The 27,078-nt window shown below is 31.9% G+C and overlaps 1 protein-coding gene across 2 annotated transcripts in view; it reads right to left on the bottom strand.

The window, feature by feature from the left end:
- LOC127728046 (programmed cell death 6-interacting protein-like) overlaps nucleotides 1–16,323 on the bottom strand; it is a 35,409-nt gene extending 19,086 nt beyond the window's left edge. For both annotated transcript variants that reach the window (XM_052235219.1, XM_052235220.1), the window contains exons 1-9: nucleotides 16,091–16,323; nucleotides 10,719–10,773; nucleotides 9,825–9,894; nucleotides 8,553–8,680; nucleotides 8,104–8,257; nucleotides 6,836–6,945; nucleotides 2,370–2,486; nucleotides 1,115–1,340; nucleotides 239–362 (exon numbers count right to left, since the gene is read on the bottom strand). In XM_052235219.1, the coding sequence (XP_052091179.1) occupies nucleotides 239–362; nucleotides 1,115–1,340; nucleotides 2,370–2,486; nucleotides 6,836–6,945; nucleotides 8,104–8,257; nucleotides 8,553–8,680; nucleotides 9,825–9,894; nucleotides 10,719–10,773; nucleotides 16,091–16,293 (1,187 nt within the window). In that variant the 5' untranslated portion in view covers nucleotides 16,294–16,323. The remainder of the gene's footprint in view (nucleotides 1–238; nucleotides 363–1,114; nucleotides 1,341–2,369; nucleotides 2,487–6,835; nucleotides 6,946–8,103; nucleotides 8,258–8,552; nucleotides 8,681–9,824; nucleotides 9,895–10,718; nucleotides 10,774–16,090) is intronic.
- Nucleotides 16,324–27,078: the final 10,755 nt, after the last annotated feature.

Below are 27,078 nucleotides of genomic sequence, written 5' to 3'. Positions count from 1 at the left end.
CAATGGACACATGAAAGACGAGACTTTGTAACATAAGGTATCTGCATTTTATAATTTTATAGGTTGTAAAAGTGTTAATCATGCATACATTTTTAAAATGCAGCCCTTCTGCACTTCTTACAAAATGTTCTTCTTTCAAAGCTTTTACTCCCCAATAAAATTATAAAAAGAAGCTTTCGTGTTTTAAATGAAGCTTAATAAAATACACAAAGTATCTGTAACTTAACTTAAAACTAACCTATTCATTAAAGTTGACGCTTCTCTAAGGCGACCTATTTCCCCACTTATGATTGTGTTCCTCCTGTTCTCAAATGCATTAAGGGCATCGTATACAGGTATTGGAACCAATTTTGAAAACAAATCTGAAAACATGTGATAATTCTAAAAATACAAGTATACATCAAAGCTATTTCATATTGTTTTTTTTTTTTTAATTTTTACTCAGTCATTGATAAAAATAAAGGATAGTAACAAATGGTAACAATATAAACTAGTAAATCCTACTTTTTTGGTTTGTCTGTCTAAAGTTATATATCAATTGTTTTTTTATTTTTCATTATGGTTTAAACAGTTGTTTTCTGTCATGTCTGTACGAGTTCTAAATTTCAACACAAAACATTCTTAAGCTGATTCGTAAGTATGAAAATATTCTAAATCAAAATAATATGACATAAACACTGAAATTTCATGGTAAAAATTCTATGCAAATTTACTTTATATCCCTGATTTTCTTAATCAAGCTACAGTAATTCAAACTGCTTTATACAAATGTCACCATTTTAATGATCTCAATAAAGAAATTGAAAATTATGATTTTCTATAATTGTGTTTCTTAAGGTTCAATTAAGAATATGTTTAAGGTTCAATTAAGAATATGTTCATACTTTACTTTTCCAGATGGGAACTAATGATCTGCTGGTTTTTGCTTTAATCGTGAATAAATTGAAAAATGTTGAGTTATAGTATAATGGCGCTTCAAAACAATCTTTGTTATGTCTAGTTGCAATTTGAACTATGAAAACTTTAAAATATTCAATTCATGTTTTACATTTTTTTGCATGATAATATTTCCGAGGTATTGAAATTAAGAAATATCACAATTTTAGGTTGATACCTTGAAATTTATCACTAAACTCTTTTGTAGGAAGTGGTGAAGGCTTAGCAATTTGTGCTTTCCCAATTGGATCTAATGTTTTCACATCAGGAACTTTATCATGATAAATAAAATCATTGTCTTTCTTTGCAGACTGCAACTCTCTCTGGATTCTTCCTTGTTCATTCCTAAAATTGAAAGTTGTTCCTCCCCTCTGACTTGATGCAGCCATTAAATCATTGGCATGCTAAAAATAGAATTTTAATTAATAAATCATCTATGAAAGAATGTCTCATTTCTACAATACTATGGATTCATTATCATTCCTGGGATACCATGTTTACGAAGATTTCGTGGGTACAGATAGGTGAACCAAGAATTCAGATGTTCAACAAAGTATAAATTTTCTATAAGCTAGTATGCAGACTTTTTAAAAACCATGAAAAATCAAATATATACAAAAATGCATTTTTTCCTCAATTCACGAAAATTGGTACCCACCAAAATAAGTGAATCCACAGTATCCTAAATAGTATTCTATAAGAATGTAACAAAGCAATGACAAATAAAACATGGTCACCAATAAAACAATACTGTTAGATAAATCTCAGTCAAATATCTGACATACACTAAAAATCATTCATACCAAGCTTGGTTTAAATTGCTATAGTAGCTTCAGATGTGTAGATTTACTCATTGCAAATAATGAGTAAAAATAATTCATTTCAGGGGAATAATTCAGTACTTATATGTGTCAGATTTATTTGTATATCTTGCTTTGTTTATGATAATCCTTTTCACTATTTACAGTTTCTGTCTTATCTATTAGCATTTCAAAAATAACAGACAAAAATGCTGAAATTGGTCAAAATTATCATTTAAGGGCAATACATCCTATAGGGAGTAAATTGATGGTTTTCATTCAATTGGCATTTTGGTAGATCTTAATCATATACATTTTTGCTGTTTACAGTTCTTTTTATTCATTATAGTTTTCAAAAAAAAAAAATTGCAATAACACTAAAATTGGTAATATTTGCAATAAATTTGGGTACAGAAAGGTAGATCTTTACATTTTGAGCATTTCTACCACTGTCAGATTTTCTCTTTCCAGTTTTCAAAATAAAAAAATAAAGTTTCATACAACTTGGGCTGTCTTTTTATTGCTCTTTGATCGGGTTGTTGTCTCTTTGACACATTCCCTGTTTCCATTCTCCATTCTATGTAACCAATATGTTTTTTTTAGGAAGAAACTTAATCAATTATTTTTCAATACCTGAAGTCTTGCTATTTGTTCTCCATAACTTCTTGCCTCTTTACAGACACAACTCTGATAAAATTCTGCCATTGCATGGAATGCTGCTTGTTTCATGACAACTGTAGGAATCCATTCCTGCAAATAAATTAATGATCAATGCAGTTAATTCATAATACCTTCTTTATTGTCTTTTTTCTTCGCTAAGGGCAAAACAATTCATTATTTCATGTAAGGGTCTGATGTATCAAATTCAGGCTTTTAAATACAAATCTGAGAAAAGAAATAAATGGGGAATGTGTCCATGGGACACAGATGATGCCCCCACTTGCATATCATATAAAGTTATAAAGGGACATAGCTAAAGAACGGTTAAAGTGACGCTACCCAAATTTGTTACTGATCTGAGTTTTGTAGTAATTAGTATTGTGTATAAGTTTCATAAAATTTGGTTGAGGCAAACGTAAGTTAGAGAATGGAAAGGAAAAACTCAGCTATTTTTCCATTTGTAAAGGGGCATAACTCTAGAACAGTTAAAGCGACTCCACCAAAATTCAAACTTGATCTGTGTTTTGTGGTAATAAGCATTGTGTATAAGTTTCACAACATTTGGTTGAGCAAACTTAAGTAAGAGAACGGAAATGAAAAATTTAGCAATTTTTCCAATTTTAAAGGGGCATAACTATAGAACGGTAAAAGTGATGCCACCAAAATTCAAACTTGATCTGTGTTTTGTGGTAATAAGCATTGTGTATAAGTTTCATAACATTTGGTTGAGCCAAACTCAAGTTGGAGAACTGAAACAAAAAATTCAGCAATTTTTCCATTGGTAAAGGGGCATAACTCTAGAACGGTAAAAGTGACGCCACCAAAATTCAAACTTGATCTGTGCTTTGTGGTAATAAGCATTGTGTATAAGTTTCATAACATTTGGTTAAGGCAAACTAAAGTTGGAGAACTGAAACAAAAAATTCAGCAATTTTTCCATTTGTAAAGGGGCATAACTCTAGAACAGTAAAAGTGATGCCACCAACATTCAAACTTGATCTGTGTCTTGTGGTAACAAGCCTTGTGTACCGGTATAAGTTTAATAACATTTGGTTGAGAAAAACTAAAGTTAGAGAACGGAAACCAATTTTGGGACGTACGGACGGATGTATGTACAGACAGACAAGGGTAAAACTTAATGTGTATAAGTTTCACAACATTTGGTTGAGGCAAACTTAAGTAAGATTAAAATAATTAGTGCAAGTGTTGAAATGTAACTGTACAGATTTTGGACTTAATATATGGACAATTTGAACAAAACTGGCAACAATGAAAGAACCTTTGTTAGCATGCTCACATACCCCAAACACCCATATTGTCACTGGGCAAACAAAATCTCACCAGATTCCCAAGTTCAAAGACAAAAGTCAACTGATCAAAATTTCTTGTGGGATATAAACATCTACATATTATATACTCATGAACTACAAAGTTTCATGAAATTCTGTTGTGTGGTTTCAGAGGAGATGCAGTAGAATATTAAGGCAAAAATTCTAAATTCAAATGGGACATAGCCCTAGAAAAAAAATTGAATCATAATTTCCTGTCGATATGCACATCAACATAGTATGTCCTTATTACAAAGTGTCATGAAATTCTGTTGTGTGGTTTCAGAGGAGTTGATATGATAAGAACAGGACTGATGGATAGACGGGACAAAAACATCATACAATATGCAACTTTGTTGCGTGGGGTATAATAATAAGTGGTACCTTGGTATAAAGATAACATCTCTTTATAAATACCGAAAACCAACAGATATTTCCCAAACAAAACATTTGAATAACACAGAAATGTACCAAGACCAACAAGAAGTTAAATATAAATGTAAACTATTTGGAAATTTAATAAATGTTCACCTGAAGATTAATTGTTTTACTCTCAGTCTAAGGGAGACAACAACTATCAATTTCAAATTATCTTTAGATGATAGTGTTTGCAATTTATAAAAACTTCTGATATTTTTATAGAAATCAAAACAACCTGTTCTGATAATAAAATGAATACCTCTATAATAGTATGACACACAATAAGAGACAATCAGGTGTTATAGCTTTAATGTTGCACATGTTACAAACAGCACAGTAAACTGTTGAATCATTGATACAATTTATGTCTCCTTGAACAGCCTAATCAATTGTAAAAGTTATTCAGTTGGGCTGTATTATTTACAGTGACATTAAACATGAATCAATTTCATGTAATATACCAAAAACTTAAAATCATCTCTTTTGTCGTAGCTGCACATAAGGACTCAACTCATAATATGTTAACAAAATTAGCTGATAAAATGGTATATAAAGAACAAATATTTTGCAAAAAAATTATTCAATATAATAATTTTTGGTGAGGTATTTACAAATGCTGAAATTTAATATAATTATCAACTTACTTCATGATAATATTTGCTTAAAAAATAAAGAATGAATTGTTTTTCTTTCAATAATAAATTTTCAATCAAAGGGACACAATCAATGTGAAATAATTTTTTGTTAATTTTATTTGTCTAAACAAGCTCAGTGTAGTTTCTTAAAGACCTGATGTCTATGAAATGTATTAGCGATGACTAAACTGACAATACTTCAATCATGCTTTTCACTATTGAATTCACAAGTTAATGTGTTCAAGCTTTGTTGACTGAAATTTATATGTACAAATTTCGAACATAACAAAAGAAGGTAAATGAAGTCTTTCTTAAGTATTTTGATTGAATCAAGCATTTGCTGTCTATATTCTAAAACATGAATCACAACAAACCCTTATGAAAAATTTATGTATCAATATGACCAATTATCACTATTTTACGAATTTTTCCTTTGATCTTGCTGACTGATAATTTCCATTCTCAGCGGAGTCCAGTGATATGAATTATCGCTAGACACTAAGGGAACACGTGCCGTTGTCAAGGAAATTAACAACATCTTCATAGGTAAAATAGCGATAAACAGATTATCATTGGTCATCTCAACTCAATTGCTTTTCTTGCTTTCGCCGTACCGGCTCAAGCGAGAAAACCATTCTCGTTGAGATAACCAACGATAATCTATAATTATATGTTGACTGAAATTTATATATACAAGTTTCGAAAATAACAAAATAAGGTAAATGAAGTCTTTCTTAAGTGTTTTGATAGAATCAAGCATTTGCTATCTATATTCTATAACATGAATCAAAACAAACCCTTAACAGTTTGAAATAATTAAGTTAATACTTTATAACAAATTAATTAGAAATGATAGAAGAAATAATTATTTTTAAGACCTTGTTGAAGTTGAAGCAGTCAATAAAACTCAGGAGTTTTGGTCAAGTTGAATTTTAAGGAAACATTATACCCATATAAATCTGGACTAAGAATTTTAAATCTAAATGAGGATAACAATGTCTTTTATTTTCAACTAACTATCCCCATTAAAAATTATGTTACTCCTGTACTACTACTCTTTCTAACATAAATACAATACTATACATGTATACTATCTTATAATACATGAGAACATTCCCATGTAATGAAACAAAAACTTAAAATCATCTCGTTTGTCATAAATTAAACCACCATAAGAATCATATAACAAAGTGAATATTTCTATGTATGTTTTATATGGTCAATATCGACAAAATATTTTGCTAAGGAATTCTTTACTTCTATCATATTTTAGCATAATGTAAAACAATGTATATCTTCAGAAATACACTTCTTCCTTCACAATAAAAAGTTCTTTTAATTTTAAAAATAATCTATCATATGACAAAAACATTAAACATACGAATTCAAGGGGAGGTAATCCAAGTTACATTTTTTTCTAATTTTTACAGAAATGTTGAAATCTCCATTACTCGTAAGATATAAAATCAAGAGTGTGTGGAAGGTAAAAACGACCATGTAAATAAAGTCATGTTTACTTCACACACATATATGTATTAAGTTGCTTAAACAACTCATCTCATTCAACTGATCAAGATATTGAGCTGGAAGGTGGCGTATTCATCAAAACTAGTTAACCCCTCCACATAGTAATATTCATCTAGTAGATAAGGAACAAAAACAGCGCATGATATAAAGGTTGTCTGATTGCCCCATTCAAGTGAAAGTCATTTTCGGGCAAGTAAAAGCTGCAGCGTACTTGTCAAACAGGAAGGTAAACTAGATTAATAGAGTCACTCTATTCAAATTTTTTTTGGTGGTAACATATGTTCTGAAGCATTACTGTATATTGATTTTAGAGAATCGCATTTCCTCGGTCAGCCAGTTATCAAAATTAGACAATAATGCTTTGCAGTTGGTGACTAATGAATAACATTACAGTCTTAATAATATATATGGTCATAACAAAAACATAAGCAGTAATTAAATACCATGGAAGATACATTTCCACTATCAATACAATCATTTTATTTTGGTTTTTTAACCAACCAACCCCCTTTTTTTTTACAATTGTTACCTTTGGCCAAAGTTCTTTCAAGGTAGACAACTGCATTAATTTCATAGCATCAGCATATAGTTCTGAACACTGATGTACAACTTTGGCTACCATAACATCTTTCATCTTATCTGAAATACAAATTATAATAGCTAAATATCTAATAGTGTTGATCAAAAATATTATTCAATTACTTTTTATTGAAGATTGGACATCGAACTAGATATTGTGATATCTATTTACCAGATTTTGAGTTTCTTTTTTCATTGAAGATTTTGTAAATAGCGATTCGTGGACAAGTTACTGTCTAATACGGGCTTGGAATGACTTCCTGCACAACTAGAATGCATCCCTTTTACTATGCATATTGAACAGTTTAGAAGAAAACTAAACAATAATGAAATAATCGTAGAAGATTTAAAAGAGCACGTGCTTAGAGAAGGAGGTATATGTCAAATCGTGACTTCTTATTGAAACACAGTTGTCCGACCAGAAATTCTCTCTTTAATTATCCCGCTTTGATTAGACAAGCAGGTTTCCGTTTGGGAACATTTTTTGTTTATATCGTGGGGGAAAGGGAAGAAATGGAATGGGATTCACTTCAAAATATTTTACAGTCGCCAGCTGGGCAATCAGGATGATAAAATATATTCGCCTAGACGAAAATCTGATCGCCTTGGACGACTCGGCGAGCGTTAAGTTAGTCCCTGGGAACTCTGTTCAAACTGAGACTAGAAGTAAAGGAGTAATAAACATAACAACATAATTACATTACATGTATGTTTCATTATAATACCTTATTTTGATTGGCTAACAGCAATCTCGCCTCATTCTGAAATTAACCTTCATTTCAAAATGAAATGTAACATTCATGATGACAGGAGCTTCCACAATAAAGTGCACAGTTAAATAAAAGAAAATCTTGATAGAAATCATGTTTTCATGATCCTAGCAAAAAAATTTTATTATAAGTATTGAATGCTTCTTTTAGTAATTTTATAGGGTTGTAAAAGCGTTGAGAGTGCGCAGAAGCTCTTCATACAAAATGTACTTCGGTCAATTCTTTTACACCCCAATAAATTTACAAAAAGAAGCATTCAATTCTTAAATGAAGATTCTGATAGTGCTTACACTAGCATGACTTTATTATTATGAATTATTTTGCCACTATTATATAATGGAAAAAAGTGATAGAAATATATCAAGAAAGTGATATAAACATAAATGATATAAAATATGACTAGAGAGAAAAAATAAAAATTCACTTAATAGAAGAGAAGGTAATTTACCATTTGCACATTTTCTGTAAATAGTTTCCTGGGCCTGAGCAACCATTAAGGCACTGAGAGCATTTAGGGAGTCTGGGTTCATGTCAGGAGTAGGATCCTGTTGTATATGTGACAATACAACATCCTTCAGGTGTCCAAAAATACCACTGGCAGACTGGAATCAAAAAATGATGTCTTAGAGATATGCGAAAAAAAATCCTTTTACTAATATACACTATTTTTAACACCTTTGTGTGTACATTATCCAACTGCAATATTCCTGAGAATTTGACAATAAAAAATCTTTATTATTTATATGATTTATTTATTTAATTATATTTGTTAGTCAAGAATAAGACAGATTCTGTTTGTTCAATCAGTAAGCATTTTTTTTTTATGTTCTATAGACGTTACAAGAATATCTAGACATTATGACCTTTGAAATTTCCTCCATTATTTCATATTCTTACCTGGAAATATTTTGCTGAAGTTTTAAGTCCTTCATCGCTATCATGATTCTGTACCTCAGCTATCTGTGTTTGTAGTGCAGCAATGTTAAACAACATACATACTTTCTCATAGGAACCCGAGGCTATAGCTGTAAGAATCATAATATAGTACTAAATGAAATGTACTGGGTAATTTCATGCCAAGAAACATGTGTAAAGCAAGTTAAAAAATAACTGACAGCATTGAAAACAATTTTTTTGTTTCATCATTTGTTTTGGTATATACATGTGTAACTCCATGATCAATATTTGTCTAATTGTGTTCTATCTTAAAGATGCATTTATCTTTTGAGATTTTGAGCTGTTTGTCTCCCAGAAATGATTTCTCTTTTATATTTCAAACTCAAAGTGAGTCTCCTCATATGAAATATAATTTATATCCAATAAATCAAAGTCGGTCTTTCCAATGGTATTCTTGTTGTTGATGAATATCTTGGTGAGGTTTTTCATCGCATTTATCTTGTGCACAGAGAAAACGAACATAGTGTTTTGTCACTGAACTCTTATCAAATGGCTTAAATCTCCTCCTTAAAGACCATTTGTTGTCATATTTACTCCTAGCTTATTCCAAATAATAGTAACATATAATGTAGACCAACTGTAAATAAATATTGTCTGCTATATGTATTACAAATAATAAGGGGTTTAAAACAGATTTGTTATTGTTTATATTTCATAATGATATATTCTTAAATACAACTTCAAAATGAGAAAACAAAAGTTGAGGTCTGTAGTTTTTCTAATTCATATTTGTATTACTATTATGAAAATCATTGAAAGGTGATAAGGACAGAAATATGATCAAAACATAAAATATAAGTTTAAATTACTTAATATTGATTCAAAACATTTAGATTATTTCAATTACTGATTATTAGCATCATTTAGTTTTTAAAAATAAATAATCAATCATCTGAGATAATTGTTACAATATTACATATATTTTTTCAATCAGTATAGATTGATATGATTCATTTTACATCATAATCATACTGAAGGATATCTGTTATCTGAAATATTTATTGATAATTACATTTGTTTCCTTATTTTTAATATTGGTGTTGTTTTGTACACTTTTTAGGCGTTTACATAATTTATTTATTGTGTACATGTATCGTTACTCGTAACGATCCAGCGCCCTCGTAAGAAAGATTGTTGACTAATATCTAGACGTTTTATATATATGTTATTTTTTTATCCAACTTTCTTTGCATTTGTGGATTTTGTTCTTACCCAAAATCCTCTTCCCAGAGAATAATGATTCTTTATCAAAAGCATCTCTCCACTTGAAATTTACTCTTATCTGAAAATCAATATGAAAAATATTGTAAAATAATATTTTTTCTTTTTAAATGGCCATTCTATATAAAAATAAGAAGGTATTCTATTATTGCACAAATGAATACATTTGTGGCAATTGCCCAAGATTCATATTGGGTTAAATTTACCATCTAAATACTGTTAAACTAAGCATAAGATAAATCCAACAGTATGCATATATAAAGGCACAAACAAAGGCACAAACATACACTATATTACAATTACAGATTTCAAAATATAGCTGAAAAAGGGTTTTTCTTCCAAGTTTTTTTTATTTTGTTTTTAAGGGCTGCATGAATTTTTTTTTCCGAGAGCTTCATGTATTCCATGCTACTGATCATTGCAGGGAAATTTTTTCACTTTCTACAGCTGTTCTTACTTTTTCCTCTAACATTTTGAATAAAGAAATCTGTTTGCTTCATTTCAAACATTTTAATTCAAGAAGATTATCTATTAACATGAAAACTAAAAAAAAAATAATAAAGACTATCACAATTGATTCCAACTCTATAAACACAAAAGCATGAAAAACATATTTTTCAAATGTGTATTCCTATTTAGTATATTTTATTAGTCTTTTTTAATACAACATGTGCAATACATTGTAGTTCTATTTATACATTTTAATATTTTTTTATCCCTGTTGTCCCATGATCAGAAATGGGAAGGGCCCCAAAATAATTCCAGCCTAATACTAGTTCTTAAGACAACCCCTGAGATAGACAAGGAAGACACTTTAATGCCATAAAATGACCACAAAACTTTGGTTTAATACAAAAAAATTCTATCTTTCTTTTTAATCCTCACCTGATTTTCTGCAATTGGTAATTTGTTTTCTATTGCAACAACTTGGTCATAATACCTACAAAAGAGTAAATACTTATAATCCAATTTATAAACATGATTATAAAACAATTAAACTTTGATTAAAAATATGTAAATTTAAAATGTAATACCTAAATATGTACATCAAAATCATGCGTCCATGGTCTCCCCAGATATTTTTGATACCATAATGTTTTTTAAAGTCATACTTTTGCAACGGTGTAAGCTTTGTACTGTCATAAACTTCGTTCTTGTATAATTATATGTTTTTTTGGACACATTTGCATAAAGTATTCATGTATCACACACAAGAATATGGTTACTTTTAAGCTAATGGGAGAACACCATTTTAACAGAGTTGTTTGTCAAGATCAAGATTTTTTTTATTCTTTAATAAAATGCTTCGCTGGGCGCAGCTTGATACGACCGCAGAGGTCGAACCCTGAACAGTTGGGGCAAGTATGGACACAACATTCAAGCTTGATAAAGCTTTGGATTTGGATTGTGATTAAATATTTGACACAGCATAGGTTTCTAACACAGATTGAATGTGGTCTAAGAACTTAAAAATTTTAAATTGGACATTCACCTATTATGGTCCAATATCCAAAATCTAAATACATGGTTAGATTCAGCATATCAAAGAACCCCAAGAATTCAATTTTTGATGAAATCAAACAAAGTTTAATTTTGGACCCTTTTGACCTCAATGTGGACAAAGTTGATAACGGGGCCCAAAAATCAAAAATCTAAATACATGGTTAGATTCAGCATATCAAAGAACCCCATATATTCAATTTTTGTTGAAATCAAACAAAGTTTAATTTTGGACCCCGATTTGGACCAACTTGAAAACTGGGCCCATAATCAAAAATCTAAATACATGTTTAGATTCAGCATATCAAAGAACCCTAAGAATTCAATTTTTGTTAAAATCAAACTAAGTTTAATTTTGGACCCTTTGGACCTTAATGTAGACCAATTTGAAAACGGAACCAAAAATTAAGAATCTAAATAAACGGTTAGATTCGGCATATCAAAGAACCCCAATAATTCAATTTTTGATGAAATCAAACAAAGTTTAATTTTGGACCCTTTTGACCTCAATGTGGACAAAGTTGATAATGGGGCCCAAAAATCAAAAATCTAAATACATGGTTAGATTCAGCATATCAAAGAACCCCATATATTCAATTTTTGTTGAAATCAAACAAAGTTTAATTTTGGACCCCGATTTGGACCAACTTGAAAACTGGGCCCATAATCAAAAATCTAAATACATGTTTAGATTCAGCATATCAAAGAACCCTAAGAATTCAATTTTTGTTAAAATCAAACTAAGTTTAATTTTTGACCCTTTGGACCTTAATGTAGACCAATTTGAAAACGGAACCAAAAATTAAGAATCTAAATACACGGTTAGATTCGGCATATCAAAGAACCCCAATAATTCAATTTTTGATGAAATCAAACAAAGTTTAATTTTGGACCCTTTTGACCTCAATGTGGACAAAGTTGATAACGGGGCCCAAAAATCAAAAATCTAAATACATAGTTAGATTCAGCATATCAAAGAACCCCATATATTCAATTTTTGTTGAAATCAAACAAAGTTTAATTTTGGACCCCGATTTGGACCAACTTGAAAACTGGGCCCATAATAAAAAATCTAAATACATTTTTAGATTCAGCATATCAAAGAACCCTAAGAATTCAATTTTTGTTAAAATCAAACTAAGTTTAATTTTGGACCCTTTGGACCTTAATGTAGACCAATTTGAAAACGGAACCAAAATTTAAGAATCTAAATACACAGTTAGATTCGGCATATCAAAGAACCCCAATAATTCAATTTTTGATGAAATCAAACAAAGTTTAATTTTGGACCCTTTGGACCTCAATGTGGACCAATTTAAAAACGGGGCCCAAAATCCAAAAACTTAATACACGGTTAGATTCAACATATTAAAGAACCCCATGAAATCAAGAATAAAACCCCATTGAAATTGGTCAAGAAATAAGCAATTTATAGGAAGTATCTTCTTTTGCACAATCCTGTGCTATTAAATATTTCTTGCTATTGCGCAATACTGTACAATTGACAATTTCTTGCTATTGCGCAATATTGTGCTATTGGATATTTCTTGCTATTGCGCAATACTGTGCAATTGAAGATTTCTTGCTATTGCGCAATACTGTGCAATTGAAGATTTCTTGCTATTGCGCAATACTGTGCAATTGAAGATTTCTTGCTATTGTGCAATACTGTGCAATTGAAAATTTCTTGCTATTGCACAATACTTATTATATAATAATTTACACATCCTGTTTGGTGTGTATCTCCTACTATATCATTATTATTTGATTTTAAATATAAATCAGAAATAACCAACTTAAAATGGAAAATTTTAAAAGAAACAAAAAAGGAAAAAAAGAAAAAAAAGGAAAAAAAATAAATCCCCCCCCAAAAATTTTTTGAACCCCCATTATGATTCATCACCCCCAAACTCAATCCCAGCCTTCCCTTTGTGGTATGGTACCTTGCAGTACAATTTCAGAGAGATCCATACACTTGAACACAAGTTATTGTCTGGAAACTAGAAAAAAATGTGTTTTGTGGCCCCTTTTTGGCCCCAAATTCCTAAACGTAAAACTAAATACACGGTTAGATTCAGCATATTAAAGAACCCCATGAAATCAAGCATAAAACCCCATTGAAATTGGTCAAGAAATAAGCAATTTATAGGAAGTATCTTCTTTTGCACAATCCTGTGCTATTAAATATTTCTTGCTATTGCGCAATACTGTACAATTGACAATTTCTTGCTATTGCGCAATATTGTGCTATTGGATATTTCTTGCTATTGCGCAATACTGTGCAATTGAAGATTTCTTGCTATTGCGCAATACTGTGCAATTGAAGATTTCTTGCTATTGTGCAATACTGTGCAATTGAAAATTTCTTGCTATTGCACAATACTTATTATATAATAATTTACACATCCTGTTTGGTGTGTATCTCCTACCATATCATTATTATTTGATTTTAAATATAAATCAGAAATAACCAACTTAAAATGGAAAATTTTAAAAGAAACAAAAAAGGAAAAAAAGAAAAAAAAAGGAAAAAAAAATAAATCCCCCCCCAAAATTTTTTGAACCCCCATTATGATTCATCACCCCCAAACTCAATCCCAGCCTTCCCTTTGTGGTATGGTACCTTGCAGTACAATTTCAGAGAGATCCATACACTTGAACACAAGTTATTGTCTGGAAACTAGAAAAAAATGTGTTTTTTGGCCCCTTTTTGGCCCCAAATTCCTAAACGTTTAGGGCAATTACCCCCAAACTCAAACCCAGCTTTCCCTTTGTGATATGGAACCTTGTAGTACAATTTCAGAAAGATCCATACACTTACACACAAGTTATTGTCATGAAACTAGAAAAATGCTTGTTTTTTGCCCCTTTTTGGCCCCTAATTCCTAAAATTTGGAGGCAATTACCCCCAAAATCAATCCCAGCATTCCTTTAGTGATATGGAACCTTGTGGTACAATGTCAAAGAGATCCATACACTAACACACAAGTTATGTCTGGAAGTTACAAAAATGCTTATTTTTGGCCCCTTTTTGGCCCCTAATTCCTTTACTGTTATTACCATAACCCCCAAAATCAATCCCAACCTTCCTTTTGTGGTATTGAACCTTGTGGTAAAATTTCATAAAGATCCATTCACTTAAACTAAAGTTAGAGTGCGAAAACCAATGTGTCTTCGGACGACGCCAGACGACGCCGGACGACGACGACGACGCCGGACGACGACGACGACGACGACGACGCCAACGTCATACCAATATACGACCACAAAAATTTTTTTGCGGTCGTATAAAAAACCATAAAGCTCCAAAGTTAAAAATGTCTTATGTGACAATGTGTTATGCTCAGTGCAGGTATTTTAGCACGTTTTCATTATTTCCAATAGCTACAAGGTCTAAATCACTATTTTAATTCAGTATGATTTTGATAATTTCAGTGTTCGTACACCAAAATGAAATGGAGAGCCACTGTTTAGAACGTTATATTTCAATCAATATAATTTGGTGTATGCTTCTGAAAATATTTCACTCTGAATGCATTAGTCTAAGATTAAAAGGTGAATTCAAGAACAATTCATAATTTTAGAAGGCATACCAATCTTTTTATTTCATTAAAGAATACAATTCTTCTTTTTGCAGTTGGGATGTAAAAGCAGTGACTAAAAGAACAAATTAACTTCAGGAATTCGATTTATGGGTCGTGTATATAAGAGTCCTGTATACCAATATGGTGCACATAATTATTCAACAGGTAGATTGCATTAATCTCTGATGTGTATATAGATGGCTGAACGGCTGTCATTCATCATTTGACTATTTATATAGTCATAAATCGCATATCACATGCATATTGAAAATATTTGAATTTTGAAAATTTCAATTTTTAAAGAAACTAATCCATATTCAGTATTTTAATACTTTTATTTAGCTAGTTATTTTTCATTTGAATAATCACATCCGCCATATTGTTACACAAGGAACCTACATACAAGACACACAAATTGAATTCCTTAAGATAATTTTTGTACCTTTTTAGAGTAAAAATGACATATATCTATCATTATTGATAAATCTTCTCTTTTTTTATAAATTATTTAGTTTTTTAAATAATGTATTTGCTTTTCAAATTGCAATTATTAAAAAATGTAATCCTTCATTACTTTTAATTAGAAAGACTAATCTACATTTTGAATATAAGTAACAGCATATTGTTATACACAAAACCTGCATACAACATTGTACAAGACACACAAATCGAATTCCTAAAGTTAAATAGTAGTTTTATTGAGTAAAAATGACATATATATCAAAATTATAGTCTTTTAAAAAGCTATAAACTTTAAAAATAGAGTTTACGGGATATATCTATCGGTTATTGGGTTCTTAATGAGTTTTCCGGATAACTGGATACCGGTTTTGGGAAATCGAGGTACTGTGAAAATACTCTGTCAATCTTTGCCCTGTATTTATTTACCTAAATGCAACATACACTTATTTCCTCATATCTACTAAGCAAAATTAACCAATTTGTTTCAGACATTCCTACTTCTCAAATTGATTTTATTCTCCCAATGCCATATAAAAACAGGAAATAGCCAAGATGATTCAAGATAGACAGACACTATACACATGAGTACCACCATATATCATATATGTCCAAAGAGATAATTAAAAGAAGTAAGCTGTAATGGATTTAGCATTATCATTTCTCTTTTAAAAATAATATAATATTAACAATCGTATGACGATGATATCTTACCGATACAAAATTTCAAGCGCGCTGTCGTGTTTATCGACAGATTTTGCAATCATGAGATTCCTAAGTTTACTGAATTCATTGAGAGCTTTGTTGTAATCATCTGGGTCTGCTTGGCTAAATGTGTTTTGAATAAAACTTCTCATAGGCTTGATTAATTCAACTTCTTGAGTCTGTTTTAGAGGAACAGCCAAAAACGTCGCCATCTTGAAGTATTTTCTGTTTGGTCACATGGTTCATAGCTATAAATAGAAACACGGAGTGACGTCAAAATGAGTAAGGTGCTCGTTGAAATGAGATCACGCAAGAAACAAGAGGACCACCTTCCAATAAACCACATGTCTAAAAACAAAAATGAATTAATACATTTTGAAAGAAAATGACAAGTTTTATCACGATCTTCTACTTTCTGTTACTTAATTAATAAGTCTTAATTCATTAAAAAAACAATTCTCTTTAAAGAAAGTTATACAGATTTTTATTTTGCTGACAGCGGCCACAAGGAACAGATTAATTATAGTGAATCAAAAATAAATAGACATAACATACCAATTACAATGATTTCTTTTCATTTTTCTTAATTACAATAACAATAGTGAGTCTCCTCATGGGGTTTTTGATTATGTGATTACTATGCCGTTTTTATAGTAATTATTTGATTACCAGACCAAATCTTTCATGATTATTTGATAATCTAGGACTGTATTTTTGATTATTTGATTATCTTGTTTAAAAAAATAATTAATGATTATTTGATTATATTAGCAAAACATTTGTGATTATGTGATTACTTGGACACCCCCATGAGGGGCCTCAATAGTAGTAATATTAATATTGAAATTTACCGTAAACAATCACCAGAATAGTCAGTCAGCATCTGCAAAAATATTGCGAATTATGATGGTCTTTAAGTAAATTCCATAAAGACAAAATATCTGAACAGATATTCAGAAATTGAGATAGATTTGAGCCAATGTATGCACACGGGTGTCATTCGGTATATCGAGAAAAATGATCGTGAAAGAATAAGTAACGGTGGTCAAGCATTGCGATCTGGTATCGGATCGTGAATGTAATAAAATGTAATTCTATTTCAAAATCTGTGAAAAATCCGCTGAATTTTCAAAACGCGGAACAAATCCGAAAAAAAAATATGTCTGTCAAAATGATTCAACTTTCTCAATAATACTGAGATAAAGAAAATATGCTGTACTTTATCAGAAAACATAAAAGGCGCAACACAAGTCCATGGGATTCATTAAAAAAAAACACATGTTTTGTACCTATAATGGTCACATTCCAGTATATCATGATATATTTGAAACTTAATCTTTGGTGTGTCAGATAGTGCAGTAGAATAAAAGTTTTTGTTTGTGTTAAAACCGTTAATTTTGTCTATGAAAACATTGAATTTTGTTGATTTTTCATCAAAATTGATCGTGAAAGATCAGGCAACGCAATATCTTGATCGTGAAAGACAAGTGTGACCAGACTTAATAATCAGAAAACAATATATCTTTTACCAATTGATATACTTGCAACTGGTTGAAGCGCGTAATTATTTTGATAAGAACGAACATTAATGCTTTCATTTTTATTTTCACTTTTTTTTTTAATTCAACACTTTTTCTCAAGAGTTATTAAAATAAATAAAATCGTGTCCTCCAGGAGCGTAAATTGTCGAAAAGTAAAAGTTTATATGTATAAATAATGCTTAATGCATCCGCCTTGGAAATATATGCATGTTGGTTTTATTTTTGTGTAAGGGTTGTTACTTTCAGTTGTATGAAGTGTCTTTCGTGCGTACATAGTATGACAATATTGGCTAATTTATTGTTTATTTCGTGGCTGCGCAGACATCAACTAAAAGGGTACCAAGATAACGTTATTTTTACTTGATTGTTTTTTCAATCTTTTCACGATAGCTATACGTCATTGTACCCAATTTAGTGGGGGAATTACCTATCAACGTACCTCGATTGTGATGCCCATCTTGAACTGTAATTTAGCTGATTCAGTTCTATTCTCAATCGTTACAACTTTTAACGCATGCATATCACAAGCCACTTATCTTGGTGGTATATTCGGTCGAGATCAATTTGGAGATAATTAGTTTACATGGGATTTTTTTCTCTTGGTTTGTATCATCAACATGTTTTAAAAAAAATCTAAACGGATAGTCAAATTTCTTTACGCAAAGCACGAATCACTAAATATAACAGCAAATACTGTCTTACTCAGAGTAAAAATCACACGGATACAGTGATATGTCTGCTGCGAACTGTTCATACCTTTTTCAGTTCGGGTGTGAAAAAAATCAGCTCTGAGAATCGGTCTAGTACAATTCAGGTAGGCCTATCTTCTTATGGTATCATTCAATGTTTTCACCGCTACTATTTAGCCAATATTTGGATATGCAACGTTTAAACACAAAAAGTTAACCATCTACGTTATCTAATAGCGAAAACAACATCTTTCATTTACAATTTGAGGCTGAACGATAACCAACCTTTTGTGTTATAGTACTTTCTTAAGTTCTAAGTATCTTTATATACAACTAAGCAGATGATATAACTATATATTTCAGACCTAAGAATACTAGAGCGCAAATGCTGAAATGTCTCTTCTGCTTTACTTATGATTGCATTTATGTTGAACGTCTGTAATATTAAGGGTTTTATTAGAAGTATCACATACACTTAAGTTTATCAGTGATCCATAAAAAAGAGGTCAAGGACAGATGAACCAAGCCAAACGGACAAATATACTGATATTGTTATAAGGCACCTAGTCGGTGTGGTATTATAAGATAATCAGATCAAATGGCAATGAACGATTACAGCCCTATTCACCAACAAAAGAGAACCGAAGTGAGTCATGCAAATCTAGTATTTGCTATACCAATTACAAATATAAATTATCATATAATTTAAGAATGATTTGAACGATCAGATCTTTCACGATCCTTTTCACGATCTTCAAAAAGCGGTACGCGATCTTTCACGATCCGAAATATCAATTTTTTGTAAATGCTTCAATTTGTGCAAAATTTCTGATTATGCTAACACAAAGTAATTTTGAGAACCATTTGAATCATTAAAACGGAATGACATTTTTAAAGAAAAGTAGTTTAGTCATTCGAATTATGAAAAAAAATCATGTTATTTACATTTTTGATGTCATTGAAATGTCGAAGAGCAATCTGCCTTTTGTAGTTTTGAAAACCGTGTACTTACTTTTAAACCTTGATTTTTCTCAGATACTGATCATAATGATGAACCATTTTGACAGACAGTTTTATTTTTTATGAATTTGTCCGTATAATTCATTAAATTAGATTAGTTAATGATCTTGTATATGTCTTCTCGATAAGATTTCCTTCACGATCCTATACCAGAGCTTTCCCGATCCAATCGCAATACTTGACCACCGTTAGGTATTCTTTCACGATCATTTTTCTCGATATACCGACTGACAGCCGTGATGCAGTTCTAAATATGTAATAATTCATTGATTATTTAAGGAAATACTAAGTGCATCTTGATGTTATGTATTTACGCCTGGAAAACCAGCAAATAATTGTCAATCTGTGAATTTGTTGTTAGATAGGAGAATGTCATGACATAGATATATAACTGAATGAGAGCTTGTCTCCTTTATTTCTCGGACCAATGCGATTTAAAATGACATCGGAATGACTTTTCTCCCGCAGGTAAGTGCGGCCAGCACAGTCAGTTATTGACAAAATGACAGTGAGATCACCAATAAAGCTAACGTATATATCCTTTTGAAACATTGGTTAAACCTATACTAACATATAATAGTGAAATATGTTATATGGACACTTATATTCAATTTTATAGAGCTAAACTGCGAGGTAACAAAAATAAAGTAACACCAGACGTCATTGATTTTATCACTATTTTAGAAAAAAACCGCTGCATTTTGTTAAGCAAGCACTGGGAACAAAAAGCTCAACAAAAGTCAAAAGCTGTAAGAAATGAACTAGGACTTCTGCCATTAGAAAGCAGTCGTTTCTTTTATTAAAGAGTCATTAGAACTGAGGAAAGGAGCCTTTAACATGTATCTTAATATTGCTGAGTTTTTCTTATGTTTGCTTTGTGTCTGTAATTGGTTCTTGTTTGTTTTGCAATAAAGAATTTAATATGTATGTTCGTATTCTGTTTAATCAATATAAACGTATAATAACAGTTTTTTCTTTTTCTTTTCGAATATTATTTGATTTTATAGCTAAATATGTTATAAAGTATGTCAGGTTGAGATTGTCAAGTATCGGTTGTGATATTCTGGAACAATGTTGAGATCTTCTGTTGAATAAAACTTTCCACTAGCTAAGTGTCAATCGGTTACGACCGTCAAAATTGATGAACCTATTGTATATTGGTTGTAATTTTAACTTGTACCTAGTTTCGACATTAGTTTTGTATGGAATCCTATTGGTCTTATACAGATACCAAAGAGTTGTAGTTGTGTGTGTGTTTTTTTTTTTTAAAGTCTAGCGAACGAGATGTAGAGTATAGCGCTTGAGATTTAAATGACTGTTGGTTGCTTAACTTCCAGTGGCAAATGTTTCATGCATGTTCAGGACGAGAAAAAATTTACAATAAATACAAACAGGTAGGCCCTGTAATAGGGGTCTACTGGGATCAAGGGCGGTAAATTTGGACTTCCACTTGAAAATGAAAGTAACTTGGATAGGAACAGAAATTTAGTTGGCAACATGCTATGTACGGACCCCTCAAAGAGTTGTTGCAATCGGTTCTTTACGTGCAGAGGGCATGACACTCTTCCCACACGATGTAACATACTTGTTGCAATGGTTTCTTTAAGTGTATAGAGCGTGGCAATCTCTCTACACGAGGCATCGGATTTAGCTGTCACATTCTGACCGGACGTGGCTGCGAATTTTTATACATGCCATACAACCAAACGGACGCCCCGCCTTGGCAAGGATTTTACTGCTGGTCGGTAGAAGACCAAGAGTGACCATATCTCTAATCCCCAGTCACCGTTGATGTTCTTAATATTTAATATCTAGCGTTGAAGATGTAAAGTACGGCGCTGGAGATGTAAATTCTAGCTCTGGAGATGTAAAGCCTAACGCTCCTTTAAGATATATAAAGTCAAGCGTTGGAGATGTAACGTCCTGTGCTGTAGATCTAGACGTACAACCTTGTTGATGCAAAGTCAAGTGCTGTAAATATAAATTCTAACACTGAAGATGTTAATTCCAAAACTCAGGATGAAAATTCTAGCACTGGAGCTGTAAATTCAAGCACTTGAGCTGTAAAGCCGCTCACTTTTACTGTCCGCTGACTTTATATTTACAGTGCTGGACTTTGCATCTCTAGCGCTGGACTTAAGTTCTACAGCACCGAGCTTTACATTTCCAGCGTTAGACTTTATTTGTCCAGCGCTTAACTTTATACCTACAGCGCTGGTCTTTATATCTACAGCGCTAGACTTAAAAATTATATCGTCAGTGGTAGACTTTAAATCTTCAGCGCTAGACTCTACATCTCGTTCGCTAGACATTAAAAAGCCACAACTCTTAATTACACAATGTATCTTTTTTAGACCAACATGGATCCATAAAAAAATAACGTCGAAACGAGAAACAAGTAAAATGACAAATACTATACAGAAGGGTCATGAATTTTAAATGTCGCCTCTGATTGACACTAAGCTAGTTGAAAGTTTTATTCATTAGAAGATCTCAACATTGTTTCAGAATATCATAACCGATACCAGACAATCTCAATCTGACATACTTTATAACATACTTAGCTTAATAAAATTATATTCGTAAAGAAATAGAAAAAAAACCTGTTTTAATACGTTTATATTGATTAAACAGAATACGATTATACGTTAGCTTTATTGATGATCTCACTGTCATTTTGTCAATAAATGACTGTGTTGGTCGCACTTACCTGCGGGAGAAAAGTCATTCCGGTGTCATTTTAAATCACATTGGTCCGAGAAATAAAGGAGACAAGCTCGCATTCCTTTATCTATGGCATGACATTCTCCTATTAAACAACAAATCCACAGATTGGCAATTATTTGATGAAAAGTCGACCTACCCTGATTACACTTTTGATATTGTATACCAGAAAAGCTCAACAGGAAGTGCCAGTAAAGTTTTTTCTCGCTTAACCATTTGATTGAGATTTGATGGTTTACCAGGCGTGGTATAACACATGCAGTTTCACAAAAGCTTGAAAAAGGAACTTTTTAATTAATAAAAAAAAATCTTAAAGCTTAACTTTTCATCCCTTTTTACATCACTGAATGCGAGTTGTCACCGGATTTTGACTTGTGAGCAAAACCGACGGGCACCACTAGTGAAAGAAGCAAACACTGCTTATCGGCTTCCGACACGCTCCGGTGAGTCCCTCCAGATTTATTGGGCCGGGTACGTGTTGTTCAATTTTTAGTTTTCTGTATGATGTTTTAGTGGACAGTGTTTGTCCATGTTCGTCATTTTCTTTTGTGCACATGGTGTTTATTTTCTGTCTTTCTTTAACTTATGTTTTTTTATTGTCCCCTTGATATCTTCTGCTGTTTTGCTGCAGAGATATATCACAATTCTCCAATATATGTATATTTTTTTTCATTAACAGTAACACAATTTGAAAGTTGAAACTTAAAAATGACCAATGAACCATAAAAATGAGGTCATGGTCAAATGAAACCTGTGACATTTACAACCCTTACAGTGAATTCCAAACACCAAATATTGTTGACCTATTGCCTACAGTATCTGAGATATAGACTTGACCACGAAAACTTAACCTTGTTCACTGACCTAAGGACATTGGACATGTGACCGACGGAAACTTCGTAACATGACGGACATCTGCATATAAAATATGAAGCCACATGACTTGTCTCTGAAAAAAAATCCTATATACCTTCATATAACACAAGGTACCTAACTCGTATATTTGAGAAATGTCACCCGGTCGCGAACTTCCGTTATATTTCAATTTTGCGGTTGTCTATCACACTGAAAATTGTTATCCTGTAAATCTATCTTGAATTATCTACAAAATGGTGTATAACACGCCTATTTCTATTATCGGAATCATTCGTAATAGGCCTACCAAGTATGTCAACTGTAATTATTTCGCCTTCTAACAGCCCTTTGGAAATATTAATCTCGCAGTGAATGATTAATTATAAAAAAGTATTTCCCAAAAACCTGTTAATTTTTCTCTGAATAGACCCTGTCATCCAGATAGTAAATTTACAAAAAGCTTTCATTTAATCTTTAGGTGAAAAAAAGAAATTTATTTTCATCAAATCCCTTATCCCTTTGTTTCCCCTAATTAGTCTATACAACATCTGTGATCCTGAAGTGTTCATAATTTGGCTATGAATGGTGTTTCCGATATCTTGATCTGCCCGTTGAGATTATCTGAACTTTTGCAAAGAGTGGCCCGATTGTTTGCCTATATTGGACCATTTGTTATAAAGAACTTTGGAAATCTCTTAATATTTCTAAAACCTCTGGCGAGGCTATCTGTTTTGGCCCTTTAAGTTGTGTGACTTTGGTTGTAATACACCGATTTGGGGCATTTATGAGCGAATTTGATATACTCTCTATTTACAAATTGATTTTCTTTGTTGGTAATTCGTTCTGTTGCAACTCCTTCAGAAATATTTCTCTTCATCTCTTTTTTTCCCATAAAATTTAGGTTTTCTTTATTTTTCTTTGGTTTCCATTGTGTGTCGAAAGAGGAATAATGATGTTGGTTTTGAGATTGGCAGCACAGTGTGCAGATGTATTGGCATAGGATTTACCTAAATTTTCGGATTTCGTAGGTATATTGTTCCTGTTGGAAAGGATATAGTCGATTGTTTGAATGATGAAAAAACGTTGGTTGATAACCTTTATCGGGTTGAACAAGTGGTTGAACCTCTCGAACAGTCTTTCAAATTTCTAACATGCTTGTTCATTCTTGAGGGAAGTAGTGTCCTATTGAGATCGCCAGGCAAGACGATTACATAATTAGTTTGAAATTTCAAAAAAATTATCTAACCAGACGTTCAGCCTATAGTGTTTCTAAGTTTTATTTATTGTTGGCATATAGGTATTGATGGGTTTAGAGTTGGGGTTTAGTTGCAACCTAAGTTATTGCAATGATACGAATATTTCCTTCCTCTAATTTCTTTACTTTGTTAGACCATTGTTTTGGCCATAAACTAGATACGCCCCTTGACTTCTTTGTGCTTTAAAGTTTGAGATAGGTTCAATTTCATTAGGACATCTAGTCATATTCGCCAGAGATAGAAACAAGTTTGCCATACTAGTTTTTGTTTGTTTTTGAAAGTCTCGAAGAAAATGTTCTTGAAAGCTTGATGGTAAACAATTATATTTTGTAGATTCAAAGTATGTAGGTATTGATGGTTTGACTGAATGCCTTCTATATTGCAGCCTGGATGAGATATAATAGAGTCTGGTTGATATTGCCATTTCTTTTCGTTCTGGAAGGAGCTTGTTAAGACCATTTAAATGAAAAAGGTTGTTTGGTTCTGAGGTTATATTGTCATTGTGCTCCACTTGTTTGTTTGGATGATGAATGAGTTCATTAGGTTGTTGTAAGGCTTCTTTGTTTGGTGTAGGTAGAAATGAAATCTTATTTGTGGTTTCTTGTAGGATCTGGGACTATTATACTAACTGTTATAGGTAGGATATACTTTGTTACTGTATCTATGGAGGCTATGCCATCTTTGGCTCTATCTGCTTCTAGTTGAGTGGTTGAGAGGTTATTGGATGATTAGAAAATGAGTAGCATGTGATTCATGCTGATTTGTTACTCTTGTAAACGGTTCTTGCTGTCTTCCAGGATCAAGTGAATGGGCACCACTTGGAATGTTTTGTGATTGAGTTTGTTCAGAATAATTTAGACTTATGATTAACATAACAGGTCTAAGTTGCAGTATTTGGTGATCTAGATTTATAGTTGGCAATTTTCTTGTTCAGGAAGCTGTTGTGTAGGATTGGAATAAGGCCTATGTTGTAAATGATTGTTTGACTGTTGTTGTTGGTTTAAATATAAAGGATGAGCACCGATCATTAGCGTTGCTTGAGTAGCTGTTTGAACATTCATGAAAGGAATGGTGTTTGGATAATTGTAGGTAGATGACAGTAGATGTTGTATTGTCTGTTGAGTAAGACATTGCATGGTTATACACAGGCACAGGAGGGTTGGGGTGTATGGGTCGATGATGGACTTGAAAATGACAATATGCTGGTAATGGAGAACGAAGACAGTTATTGAGTGCTGAAGATTGGTGGGGCTACTGTCATTGGATAAGATGATCTAAATTGCATTGCAAGTTGGGTTGTTATAGCTGTATTGATGCATATATTTTGTACAATTTGAGTTTCAACATTCTGATCCTGTGATCAATTTGTTGTTGACAACAGCTGTTTTGATGGTGTTGACTTTGGCCAGGTGTATGATCTTTGAGTTTGGTGACCAAAAGTGGAATTAATCTGAGTTGGAGTGATATTTGTATTAGTTTTGGTTAAGCTATTCTCCACTTTTTTAGTTGAATAATTTCACTTTCCAGATTGAGAATTCTGTTCTTTTGATTCGTTAAGATTAGTCTGTAGATTTTTTTTTCATTTCTATTCATATATATTCATATAAATAAAGATTAAACTGTCCAATTCTAGCATGTTATTAAAAAATATGTTACCATGATGAAATCTTAGTTGCAAAGCTATCTTATTCAAAATTCTTCATTGCTACATTGAATATGATCATTTCAATATAATGTTGAAGACATAACTATCTGTGTGTCACAAAGTACATGAGATAGGTGCTAGCAGTTTTCCTCATTCTAAAGGGTTCAGAGAAATGAAATGCAAATCTTGATTTCCTAGTAGAATATTACTGTATGTTATTTCCTATATGTTCTAATCCTAAATTCCCAAAATTTTAGTGAAAAATCATCCATCGGCTCAATTCCAATAATAAAAGTTCCTCCAGCCCTAACAATAATATAGTGCATGTAAAATCTATTAAGAGATTTGAGAGGGAGAGTGAGGGTAGCGTGATAAAAGTCTATCAGATAAACATAGGTTTTCCATGATGACAAAGTTTAACTAGTTCCTGCAACTGTCCTTATAACTAATAGAATCTTTAATAATTTGCTTCGCAGAGCGCAGCTGGATACGACCGCAGAGGTCCAACCCTGAACAGTTGGGGCAAAAATGGACACAATATTCGCGCTTGATACAGGTTTGAATTTGGATTGTAATTAAATATTTGACACATAATAGGTTTCTGACACAGAATAACTGTAGTCAAAGAACTTAAGAATTGGTTATATGATTTGAATTTATATTCAATTTTTTGCTTTTGTGCAATTCACTTTGCTGTTGCGAATTGACCCCACCTCTCCACATAAATTAAAAAAAAAATTTACCCCCCTCCTTTTTTTTTGCTTTTGTGCAATACACTATGCTGTTGCGTATTGACCCCCCCCCCCCCCCCCCCCCCCCCTTCTTTTTAACCCCCTCCAATGGAGTTTGCAACCATAATTACCCATTTAAATACATCATAAAAGTCTTAAAATAGAAAATGACATACATATTCATGGCTAAAATTAATATTCCTTAATAGTAATTTCTAAAAATCAATTGACAGCTAATCATCTCAAGACAATACAAAATTTCTTTATACATAATTTAAAAGCAGTGTAAGGGAGGTTATCAAAACGTTGTGTTTGTATTACCTCCCTTACACTGCTTTTAAATTGTCTTAAGTAATTGTCCATTAACCAGGAAACCCTTGTTTTTCCCCCTTTTTTGCCCCTAATTCCTAAACGGTTTGAGCCATAACCCCCCCCCCCCCCCCCCAAAGCAAATCCTAACCATCCCTTTGTGGTATGGAAACTTGTGTTATAATTTCAGAGAGATCAATACACCGTTCCACAAGTTATTGTCTGGA

This window comes from Mytilus californianus, unplaced genomic scaffold (assembly GCF_021869535.1).
Source record: "Mytilus californianus isolate M0D057914Y unplaced genomic scaffold, xbMytCali1.0.p SCAF_2, whole genome shotgun sequence".
Lineage (NCBI taxonomy): Eukaryota > Metazoa > Mollusca > Bivalvia > Mytilida > Mytilidae > Mytilus > Mytilus californianus.
The sequence above is the reverse complement of the archived record's forward strand: the minus strand, read 5'-3'. Positions and strand labels throughout refer to the sequence as shown.